Source organism: Montipora foliosa, chromosome 5 (assembly GCF_036669935.1).
Source record: "Montipora foliosa isolate CH-2021 chromosome 5, ASM3666993v2, whole genome shotgun sequence".
NCBI classification, from domain to species: domain Eukaryota; kingdom Metazoa; phylum Cnidaria; class Anthozoa; order Scleractinia; family Acroporidae; genus Montipora; species Montipora foliosa.
In genome coordinates this window covers 21,415,900-21,428,399 of record NC_090873.1, presented here as the reverse complement: position 1 = coordinate 21,428,399, position 12,500 = coordinate 21,415,900, and the positions used below count along the sequence as shown (strand labels likewise).

Genomic DNA, 12,500 nt, shown 5'->3' with positions numbered 1-12,500 from the left:
GGAATTCCTTCTCTTGCTCCAGAGATATTCAAGTTTTTGTTGAAAAATTGATGACGTCACAAACTTTACAGTAATAAATTCCAAAATTGAGAATATCTCCAAAAATATTGGAGTAATGATATTCAAATTTGGCACCTGGAGTAATGCACATCAGATAAGACACAAAGTGACACTCATTAAGATGTTGCCATGGCAACCTTTCATTCTCAGTTTCTTTCTGCATTGTCAAACAAAGAAGTACAGACAGATGGTCAGATTTGAAACACATGCGCTGCCCATAATGCTTTAGATCTCTGTATGAGCTTACCAAGAGTGAACATGCCTTATGATAGTACGCCAAACAACAAATCAATCCCACATTAAATAGACCCAGTAGCAAAAATGGTTGCCATGGCAACAGCATAGAGGGTATCATTTTTTACTTGCTGTAGATTACCGCTACCAAGTTTGAACAAGACCCATCCATTTATTTTCAGAGATATTCTCATATGATTTCTCACACACCGCTGGGAGCCATGCCAAGCCGAACCACACAGCTTGACCTTTATTAACATAAGAACATAATTCTTTTACAATGACAAAAAAGTGGCTAGAGAATAAATATTTTGAGCAAGAGCCGATACAACGTAGATTTGATTTTAGTGGTGTACTATATTTTGGCTGGCCAAACTAGCCTTCTATAGAGAATAAGTTCACTGCAACTGAACACATTTTGCAAGTACTTCACAGGTGGGTGGCTGGGTGGGGCATGTCGGGTCATGGCAGATCGCAAAACAAAAACTGAAACTTTACACAAGCCATGTGACCTGAAATGCCCTGCCCACCTGTACCCAGACTCCCAGCTGTGTGTGAGGAAAATGTTTTCCGCTTCTTTCGTTCCTCAGCCAGCGGAAGACCACACTTCTCACACACAGCTGGGAGCCATGCCAAGCCGAACCACACAAATGTATAACGCAAAGAGCGCAGAATATAGGAAAAATCAACTCATAAAATACTTTCTACGCGCACAGAAAACTATTTTGACAGCAAAGTGGACATTTAATGATCGAAATAGAGTTCCTTGATTGTCTAGTAACTAAACACGAGAAACAAGCTGTTGGCATAAAGAGCGTAGAATGAAAGGCAATGTCAATATCCATCCTTAATTAACTTTAAACACGTAAAAGCACGTCTAAGGACTCATTATTTATGTAAATTATTCCGAGCCTACTCACTTCACCAGCTGTTGGCATAAACAGCAGAATTAAAAACAACACCAAAGTCCATCCTAAAACGACTTTGTAACAAGTAGAAGCGCGTCTAAAGACTCCTTTATGTAATTGTTCCGAGCCTTCTCAGTCCTCCAACCTCCATACCTCTAAAAGAGTCTGTCTGGCACACGGAGAGCTGCTGCTGCAGAAGCTCCTCCTGAACACAGGGTATGGACTCCAAACCTAGTGGGGTCCAGACCTTCCTTGCCAAGCTCCTTCTTGATCAGCTCCTTTGCCCGACTGTAAGACATAGCCTCTCTCCGCAGACGAACTCCTTGCTTGGTATGCAACACATATCGAAATAACGGAGAGCCTTTGGAGTGGTTTGCAATTCTCAAGAATTTCTCATAGAAAGCCAGGGGAAACAAGGCTGCCAGCTGGAGGTCACCAAGGTTACCCTTTTCAAAGCAACTGATCGCTTTCCGCACTAGAACAGAAGACAATGGCTCCTTACATTCAGCTAGCCTGGCAAGAATTCGCCTGGCAGCATCAACCACTTGCTTCACTATCGGATACTCACTCAGCTCCCAGTAGCCACTCTTTTTATGAGCCCAACTCACACTGTACGCTGCAGAATTCACCGAAGACACTGACAGGGCCTGCTGAATGAGAGATAGGACGTACAGCTTGAAGACCACACAGTCTGCCGGCAAAAAAGCAGCATCATGACGACTGGCCCATAACTTCCAGGATTTATAAGTGCGCAGATTAGTCACAACTGTTGTAGCAGCGCAATCACGAACCAATGCAGCTGGTAGCGCCTTTGCTAGCTGTTGCAATTCCGGATGATCAAAACGATCGGCCTGAAATTCAGTTGGGAAGATGACCTCCTCCACTGCAACAGCAGTGGGACAAATCCAGTAAGCACACATACCATAAAAGAGGTGTAGATCCAAATGCATGTATATGAAAAACTTGGGTCCATAACAGAAGGATTAAGGAAGCCGTAACAGCTTGGAGCTGACCATGTGAGGTAACAATAGGCGCAAAGGTTGACTCAAAGGGCCTGTATGGGAGAGAGGCAGGCTCCTACTTATGGGCTCCTGAAGAAAAGGAAGAAGCCCAAAAAGTTGGTTGCTCTTCTGAAGTTATTACATGAATCCCCTCCCAAAAGGAGTCAGCACGTGCCAAATTACTCAGAGGTAAAAGCAAACATTTGAAAGATGCTGGATCATTTTAAGTGACTTTGGTTCAGGATTCTGGATTCCAGATTCCAGATTCAGTTTCCAGATTCCGGATTCTGGGTTTAGGCAAGCCCGTCTTTTTCCTATTATATTTGACACCATTCCCAGTAATTCTGCAAGATTTAATTCCAATCTAGGAGTTACTTTTATTTTTTAATTCCAAAAAGTACTACATTGTTCTAGATATCATTATCAGCTTCCTTTAAGTTTTCTGAACTTGTAATAAATGCTGTAGGGAAAATTTTATCAAATCAAGAAGTGGAGGAAAGACCACCACTCCTAATATTAAATCACAACAAAAATAATGGGATATCTTTTGAGGCTTAGTGTGAAAATAAATAATGTTCAAAGTTTTCCCCTTTTAATTAAAAGGACGATCTCTTGATATTTAATAGAAAATCAAATTAACTTTTTTATGGCATTATTTCTCATTTTAAGATTAGACCTGCATCATCGTCATTGTCTTCATCATCATCGTCATAATAATAATAATAATGATAATAATATTAATAAAGCTTTCAAAGTACAAAGATCTCGAGATCGAAATTGCGAGGATGTGGGGAATGAGAACAGAGACTGTGCTAGTTATTGTTGGTGCGCTGGGACTTATTAGAAAGGGAATGGACCAGAACTTAGGAAAGATCCCTGGAACCAGCAACATTAATGAGCTGCAAAAGATCGTCCTCCTAGGAACTGCGCACATACTGAGAAGGTTTCTGACCATCAAATAAAAAAGTCCCCTGGTACCTCAGGACCAAGGATTGGCCCCGGTTCAAGGAGACTGAAAGAAGCAATTAATAGCACTGTAAACTATGATAATAATGATAATAATAATAATAATAATAATAATAATAATAATAATAATAATAATAATAATAATAATAGTAATAAATTGTGATCGGGCACAAGCATGCATGTATGATTATTTAGAACACTGTTCAACACATGACAATAATCCCAAACAGTGATGATAATTGATGATGTGATTATATGTTAAATTATTGTTGTCACTAATATTAATACATGATTCAATGTGGTATTAAGTTTATTGTGTATGCAGCACAGTTCATAGAATGTACTTGATTTGTGCCATTTATTAGCATGTTAGAAACCCTGGCGTTGATTTTTTACAGGCACACAAAACAGAGAATTGTGCATCAAGACAAACATCCTGTGACAGGTACATGTACAGAAGTTGAAACAGCTTGGAGTGTTTAAGAAATGAAAATAGGATCGATTGAATTCTAATTCAGAGTGTAATTGGGTGCTCTGTAAGACATTTTGTCCAATAATAATTATACATTGGGGATTATGCAATTATAGCAAAATACAAATGTCTTCATATCCTTCTGTTCTGTTGCGTCTCTGCTTCTTCAGCGAGCTTTTCATTACACCTCTTTCAGAGCAGTTTTTAATTGATCGAGTGTCGAACATAATTAGCGAATTGCTTTGGTTTTGCATTTAAAATTCAGTCAGTGATTGGTTGAAAACCGTGTTGTTGTTATTATTATTATTCTTAGAGCGGTTTTCGAATGAGTGTTGTAAAACCAAAGTAATTACTTTGGTCAATCAAAAAGGACGAAGACAATCCAGTAAACCAATCAATACTGGAAGTAATTAAGCGTAGCCGACACAAAGCGTGGGAAAATGTGCACGCACGAGCCACGATTGGTTTTGGTTTCACTTCTGATTGGTTGAAAAAGTGTCGCAAGAACTTTGAACCAATCACTCAGTGAAGTAATCATAAACCAAAGTAATGATCTAATTACTTTCGACACTCAATTGAAAACCACTCTATCATCATCATCATCTTCGTTATTATTATTATTATTATTATTATTATTATTATTATTATTATTATTATTATTATTATTATTATTATGGAAATGTTTCACAGTCATTAAATCTGGAAGTTCTCATTGACAGTTAGCCACGTCCTGTGGCTTCAGATGCCAATAATAATAATAATTATTATTATTATTATCATCATTATTATTATTAATGATTATTGGTTATTTGGACAGATTATAGAATGTGGTAGTGGCTTAGACATTGGGAGTGTGCTTTAAGATGTAATTGTCTGACATGTATCTTGCAGGACTTGCTTTGAAGCAGACTAGTGACAGTGTTATACTGTTTGTGGTGACAACAGAGGCTGTGCTGTCATACAACCTGTCTGCTAAGGACCGCAGAGTAAGAAAAAGGGCTACTTGTACGGTCTTAAACTAATAGTAATATTGACATTGGCATACATGTAATAGTGATAATGATAGCAATACTGGTAACAGTCAGATATTGTTTTGAAAGACATTATGGGATGCTCAATGGGCAAATTAATATGTATTTGCCGCATCCCATAATAGCTATTTGAAACAATAGAAATCAAAATAATGGCCTCCATATCAGTAAAAAGGTCTTAGACTATTTCATTTGGAATAATGGTATTGCATGTATATTGATATATGATTGTATGGTTAAACCAGAAGCAGACTAGCAGCCTTTGTGGCATACCTCTCCAACAGATCCTAGACTCATTTGCAGCCATTCACCAGCAAAAATTAAGAACTATAATATTGTGCTCCTTCAACTATCCCCTGTTGATCTGGTACAAACATGTATAAGCAAAGAATAAGAGAGCAACAAGCAGACAAATCTATAGACGAAAGAGAGAAGTGATCCTCGCACTTGTCTGGACATACTAAGCCTATGTCACAGTATTTTTACAGACCAGGAGCCCATGTACTATCTATTTTTAGACTACCTTTTCTGCAAAAAGACAAGACAATTCCAGTTAGCTGACGCTATGCTGCAAAGTTAATTTCTTGTGATTGGTCCTGCAGGAGTCTCATCAGCGGGAAATTTAATAAAAATAAAGAGAAGTCTGTGATGACGCTCTGACAAAAATATAAGGCTGTTGCTTGCTCCTAGTTATGGGCTACTGATTAAAGCAATTGCCTGTTTTATAGACACTTTTACCACCTATTTGGTGCCTCCAAAGGGATCTGTCTGTAAACCGCTTCTCAAATAATAAATCATGATAAGTACATTTCGTTCACAAAAAGGCTCAGCCCAAGCCATGTTAAGTGTAAAGGAAAGTTGTCCTCAAACTCCCACGGCCTACTCCCCTCTGGCCTCGTTGCTCAGTCGGTAGAGCAATGGTGATCTAATCCGAAGCTTGTGGGTTTGATTCCACCCAGGTCAGAGATTTTTCTCTGTCCTTGGGTGTTGCTTAAGAAGTTCCTGATGTTGTCGATCAGCGAAGATTCTTCATACATCATATGCACACAGTAGCATTGGCATCTTCAGTGTAAAATGAGAACTCTTCTGATGCCTTTTTTTTTCCTTCATTTCTTTGGAAATTATCGCTACAGCATTTAGCTGGGCAAATATCCACGCAACCGGGGCTACTGCGTAATATTATATTAAACTGCCCTGTGAGTTTGTATCATGTGACGTAAATTAGCCAATAAAATCGTCCGAAAATTAATGAGCGGTTCTTGATTAGGGTTATCCCATATGTAGGATTAGTATTTGTAGTTTATATGGAAAGGGGATCTTGCATGATTACCGGTATTTGTGGAGGTGGTGTTGAAGCTGAGGAGATGGGTAATTTGGGAACACTTCATGCCATTTATCATACAGAATGCACATATAATGATACTGCATTTCTGCCCATGTACATGTAAATATTTAATGACATAAGTGAAATCAAACTGTTAGCGAGTACAATTCAGTTTGTGCTGATTAATACATTGCTCTCATTTGCTAACTGAACAAAGTTATTTGTGAAAGCAGTTGACTGTAGAACAACCCACTAGAACAACCCACATTCTTTAGTCTTGGCATTACTTTAATTATCATCATTTGAAGTGACTGGGTTCTATATAACATCATTATTTTTAGGAAGTATTGGATGCTCATGGCTGTGAACTCAGATGCTCTGTAATGAGTGATGCCTCCCAAGAAAATCAGTTTATTGTTGCTCGCAAAGAGGTTAGACAAGTTTCCTTCTTTATATATTAATAATAAGTTCTTCATCAATAATATTCATTGTTATAATCATAGGAGGCACTGTGTAGTGCAGTGGTGTGCCTGTAGATCTGGATATCCCAGGTTCAAGACCAGCTCTGACCAGTCATTGAATTTGGTATTCCCTGGTTCAACTTCCCAGCTGCACTTGTAAATACTGTAGCCAACTGATTTGCCTCCAGCTAGTTAGGATTCTTGATTAACAGTTGTTGTGTCAGATGTTGTTGTTGATGTGTTGCGTTGTGTGTTTCATTGGTCCTGAAAATTAAAGCCCCTATGGGGAGTGGTCAAGTATGTACGTATTGTAAGGAGATGGTCAATTCTTGGCCTGGTTAATGAATCATGTGTTTTATTAATTTATCAATAATTACATTGGCATACTCAAGAAAATCCAATTGCTCCTGAACAGGAATCAAAGCTATGATCTACTAGTTTGAGTGCTTTGCCACAGAGCTACAGGAGATGTGGCAGAACCAGTTCATGTAACTTGCATACTTAGAACAAGAGAAGGTAGTAGCTAATTAAGAGCATTTGAACTAGATAATTATGTACACGTATCATATTTTTGTACCTGTATAGTCTAACAGTCTAGTATTAATGTTCATTGTAGGCACTATACTTCTACCAGCTTGATGGAAGAGGGCCTTGTTTAGCTTTTGAAGGTAAACTCTTCATGATAATGAAAGTGTGAAATTACATGTATTTTGTATTATGTGGCTTAATTGATCCATGAAAGGTGAATAAAGATAGGCCATTGGCTACCAGGGCAGGCAAGATGGCCCTTTAATTCTGGATTTATTCTCTCACAGAATAATATTATGTTTTTGGATATTTTGAGAAGTAACAGGTTATGGGGTGACCTTTGATCCAACCAATGTGTTGGTCAACGCATTGGTCAACACATCACCAACACATCGTGTAAAACACGAAAACAGTAACGTTGTAATTTTTACAGTACTTAAGACCCTTGGTGGGATATGCGATACATCTCTTCTCCCATATCGATCATTGGTCAATCTGTTGGTTGGACTGGATTCCTTACCATAACCGGAACAACATTTTGTTTTAGCTTGGGGTATAATGTACAATGTACGTTGTTACTTGAAAATAAAACTACAATGTGCTGTAGCTAGGAAAAATAGTTTAGTGGAACTTTGTCTCAATATCAGCAACAAAAGAATAAGGCCCGAAAAGAGAGATATAGACAGAGCTAGTCACATCAAGTTTGTGGATAAGACTGTACACTCATGCATGTTTACCCTTCCACCCCTGAACTGACAGAAAATCATCTGGCATTAAACAGATTAAAATCTGTAAGGGTCTTTGTTGGGGGGGAATGTGGTTAAAGGGTGCAAAGTTTTTTAGTGGACATACATGTAGCTGCTGTTAACCCAGTTTCAACTCTATTAAAGCCAGTTCCTGCTGTAGTAATGAGTAAAATCATCTGGTATTAGACAGATTTTAATCTGTATTGGTCTCTGGTCTCTCTTTGGAGGGATTGATTAAAGGGTGCAAAGTGTTTGAGTTGATGTACACGGAGACGTTCTTAACCCAGTTTCAATTATGTAAGTGCCATTGTTAGGAGGGGATGGGTTGGCCTGGTTTTGATTATTCATTTTTTGTTTTCAATTGATAGGTGAAAAGCAAATGATAACTTGGTGGCGAGGTTATCTTGTTGTTGCCAGCCAGGATAATAAACAACTGTCACGGCCAACTGTAGGGTGAGAGATTCATTCAGCTACAAGCAATATCAGCATTTGGTTAACTCATTCACTCCTCAGGTGTTGTTGACGAGTAACATCATCTGGCATTTGACAGGGTAAAATCTGTTGAGTCTGACTCCGAGGAGTCAATGGGTTAATGTTCTTTTATGTTTAAGTGTCAATCATTGTATGGATTGATTTGACAACACTTCCATAGAGCACCATGCAGGCATTGCAAAAGCTACATATACGTTTCACTTAAAATTGAATTTTTAGATTTGTGTTCCACGAATACATACTTCCTTTGTTTTGCTGTTCTTCACTGTAATTTATGGGCATGCAACTTAATTTTAACTTAATTTTGTGGACTGTGTGTGCATCATTTCATTTCAATAGTTTAAATTTAACAAATTGGAGAAATATACATACCCATACTGTACATACCCAGCTTAAACTGGTTATAATATTAATCAGGAAAGCAAGGTCAAGCTAACAGGGAATGCCTTATACTGCAGAATATCAGGCTCACTAATACATGTAGCTGCATGCTCTGACACTATACCCAAGAGTTAATACTATAAAATATTAATAAAACTGTTTAGGCAGTATACCTACATACCGGTAATTACCATGGTTGTGGTCTCAGCAATGACCTACTGTATGTATGTGCAAGTACATGTTGCCTTCACCTGGCTGATTTTTCTGTGCTTTTCATACCAATTTGCAATGACATTAACAATCATGGATTTAAGAATTCAGGATTTGCAATTAAAAGAGGCAATTTCTGTAAATTATATTATTGAGCTTGACTTGAAAAACAGTATATAAAGACAGTTAGCACATAACAGATTAAAAAATTAATAATTGAAGAGGAAGGCTGGGCTACATTAACTTCTGTCTGAGTCTAGTATTTATCAATTTTTTGGATCACTAAATTGACTGATAGACAAAGATCACTGTGGTTGCAAATTGCTTACTGTAAATGTATTTGAACTAAAATCCTAATTTGTATCATTTCTCCCTTTTGACCACCGCAGGGGCAATTCTCAGACAAGGAATGTTAACATTGTGACTGTATATGATATTCAAAACAAGTTGATTGGTTAGTCATTAAATTTTGCTTGGACAAGTTCAGCATTAAAGTAATAATTTCCAGCAAGTTGGCTACACACTTTATTGTATTCTTCTTAAACCCACAACTTTGTGGCTGAAGCATTTTATTATAGAAACTACATTAATTTTACTGGAACAGCTGTATGTGCTCATCTGGTGATGAACATGCACTTGACAAGTTTGTTATCTTGCAGCATTTACAGGGACTTTCCAGGGTGTCATTGATGTCTTGTGTGAATGGGGAAGCCTGTTTGTTCTTACGGCAGAAAATAAGGTAACAGTGTCCTTTTGTGTTGTTAACATAATACAATACATGTACGTTGCACCTGACACATTTATGCAGATGTATTCTCTCATTATTATTGGTTGAGCTCTTCAGGAGTGAATCATCGGTTTATTCTACAGCTCTGTTTTGTATGATCAACGAATGACCACACTCATCAGGCAACTTTGTTATACATGTACATGTACGCAGATGTATTCTCTTAAAAATTATTGGTTCAGGACTTCAGGAGTGATTCATCACTTTATTGCTAAAGCTCTGTTTTGTATGATCAACGAACAACCACACTCTTCAGGCAACTTTGTTATGAAGGTCATTCGTTGACCCTCAGGACTGATGTCCTTAACTGATTTAAGAGAATTATAGTAATCACTCCTTTAAGAGTTGAGCACTCTGACAATCTGTTTACTGTAAGAAAACAAATTATAAGTAAATATGTACATGTATGTATGTACATGAGGGAAAGTTATATCAATCATGTAATGCATACATGCACCTCTCAGATAAAACTTGGTCGTTATTGCCTGATGAGTGTGGTCGTTTTTCGACCGTACGAAACAGCGTTGTAGCAATAAAACGATGAACTGAAATTTTGCTACCATTGATCATTATATATATAATTATATATACATGTGTAAAAAGGAAGCAAGTCTCAACATGGTCCACAGTGTTCTCATCGGGAGTGTTTCTAAGTGTGCCTCACTGCCTGTGAATTTGCCCAGAATTATTCCCTTCATTCGATAGCAGTACCAAGCAACATGTTTTACCTCATGTGCAAGACTGTTTTTATTCTGGAATCATCTTACAGTGTATAATCCAGACAAATTCATCATTCTTGGTTGAATGATATTTTGGATGAAATTAGTGGAATTTCATAAGACAAAGAGATTGAGTATTTTAGTAATTGCCTGTTTTCTGGTTTTTATATTTTTCATGCTTGATTGTACTCTCTGCCAATTTCTTGGAAACAGTACAGTTAACTTAATTAGTATGTCCATTGCTTTCCCCCAGTTCTCATTTACATGCTCTCTTTTTTCTCAATGTTTATCGACGTAATTCATGTTGTGGTTGTGTTTAACCACCATGTAGATGACAGTGAAATGTACCTCCTGCCAAATAAATGCAATCAATCTGTAGGTGGACCCTTACATGGTCATGCAGAAGTAATGCCCCAATAAAAGTTGTGCAATTGAGGGTATCTGCAGGAGTTTGTCCTTCTCACCACCCCTTCCATTCTACAATGATCACAAAGCAATGTCCTTGATTGGAGTTGTCCATTTGTTTGCTTTCAGATCTTTCAGCTCGAAGAAAAAGACACTCAAACAAAATTGGAGATTCTTTTCAAGAAAAACTTATATGCAATGGCAATCAGGTGTGTCTTTAAATCTCTGCTGAAACCTAATAACAGAGTTCCTTGAAGCTTAGATAGTGCAATGTAAAAAAAAAAAGACTGTCAAAATTACATACTTTCAACTTAACATTCAACAAAGGTAACTGTTAAAGATCTCCATAATGAACAGATTCCCTACAGAGTCGTCGACTAGAGGTTCTGGGATGGTCCTCAGGTTCTCTCAGGGGCTGCATGGCATTTCTGTTTTCTTTCCCTTGGACATCTTTGGATACAGGCTTACTGCTTATATCTGAAATGGGTGGGATGGGGGGGGGGGGGGGGTTTGTCTGAGACAAGAGCAATGTTTATTTTGGGGAGACAGCAAGGGGACACTTTGTAATGCTTATGAAATTTGCATACATCTAATTGGGGGCATTTCTGGACATATCTTGGGGAGAGGGGCAGTCATCTGCTGGTGCATCACAGCATACCACCAACCTTGTCTATGACACGTGATTTGTGACTTTGGTGTTTACTGATGACCTTAGTTTCCCTCTGTAGTCCAAGTCTACTAGTTGTCCATCTTGGTTGTTACCCAGTCTACTTGTTGGAGCTCTGGTATTTCCCTTATTCCATTCATCCAGAGCATTCGAAATGATTGTGCTAAACATAATTTCTCGATTGCATTGCTTTATCCGTAGAAAGTTTGTGCAATAAGTCAATAACATTCTGCTTTCGGTCTCAAAGTTTAGCAAAGAGTCAACACTATTCTGATGGGCTGATTGACATTTTTACTCAGTATGGAGATCACTTGTACAGGTATAGCAAAGCTGATTATCAGTAACAATAAAAAATGAACTTTATTATGAAGTGTCAATTATTTATTGCTGGGGCACTATACATGTACATTGTAAAATGACAGAAAATCACTCTGTTTCCTTTGGCACTGGTTTCCTACAAGGGGAGGTCTGACCAGATTAAGTTTGAGATACAGTAAGCAGTAGGGGCATTTAATTGAGAAAATATAGTAATTCAAACAAGAGCCTAGGGTTAATTTAATCTCGTGGTCAGATTTTTTTTGCAACCCAACTTAGCAGTAAAGTTGTCTTGCGCAAAATGAGTGCTTATGATCTTTATGATGTTTCAACAGTGTATATCTGTTATTTGATGAGCATTTTTTGTCTCCAGCAAAGGGGATCATGATGGAGCCATAAAGCAATACATTAAGACCATTGGTCATTTGGAGCCATCATATGTCATCAGAAAGGTAAACAAAATCTGCTAACAGCAAAAACTGTTTCTAGATTTTGGACTAAACAGGGTGCAGACTTGCACAGACATACAGATAGCTTACTTACATGTATCATTAATTATACCAGTATGTACTTGTTATAGTAGGGTATACCACTGACTTGATACCAAAAGAAAACATCTTTGCATGGCCTTATGTCACGTGACCTTGTCAATCAGTAAAAAAATGGTTATACAGTATGTGACTGCACGTTTTTCTGACGTTTTGTGTCTGTGCGTAACGCACAGTAAAGCAGTTGATATTTTGCTGGTCAATTGGGTGCGATTTTTGGCGGCTATCTTTTCGGAAAACTGCGA

The 12,500-nt window shown here is 37.8% G+C and overlaps 1 protein-coding gene across 2 annotated transcripts in view; it reads left to right on the top strand.

Annotated features, from left to right (window-relative positions):
• Positions 1 to 12,500, top strand: part of LOC138003748 (vacuolar protein sorting-associated protein 11 homolog) — an 80,828-nt gene that overhangs the window by 32,344 nt on the left and 35,984 nt on the right. For both annotated transcript variants that reach the window (XM_068849971.1, XM_068849970.1), the window contains exons 8-17: positions 3,568 to 3,614; positions 4,533 to 4,627; positions 6,338 to 6,427; positions 7,074 to 7,125; positions 8,100 to 8,184; positions 9,204 to 9,268; positions 9,474 to 9,553; positions 10,855 to 10,934; positions 11,640 to 11,711; positions 12,081 to 12,159. In XM_068849971.1, coding sequence (XP_068706072.1) covers positions 3,568 to 3,614; positions 4,533 to 4,627; positions 6,338 to 6,427; positions 7,074 to 7,125; positions 8,100 to 8,184; positions 9,204 to 9,268; positions 9,474 to 9,553; positions 10,855 to 10,934; positions 11,640 to 11,711; positions 12,081 to 12,159 — 745 coding nt within the window. The remainder of the gene's footprint in view (positions 1 to 3,567; positions 3,615 to 4,532; positions 4,628 to 6,337; positions 6,428 to 7,073; positions 7,126 to 8,099; positions 8,185 to 9,203; positions 9,269 to 9,473; positions 9,554 to 10,854; positions 10,935 to 11,639; positions 11,712 to 12,080; positions 12,160 to 12,500) is intronic.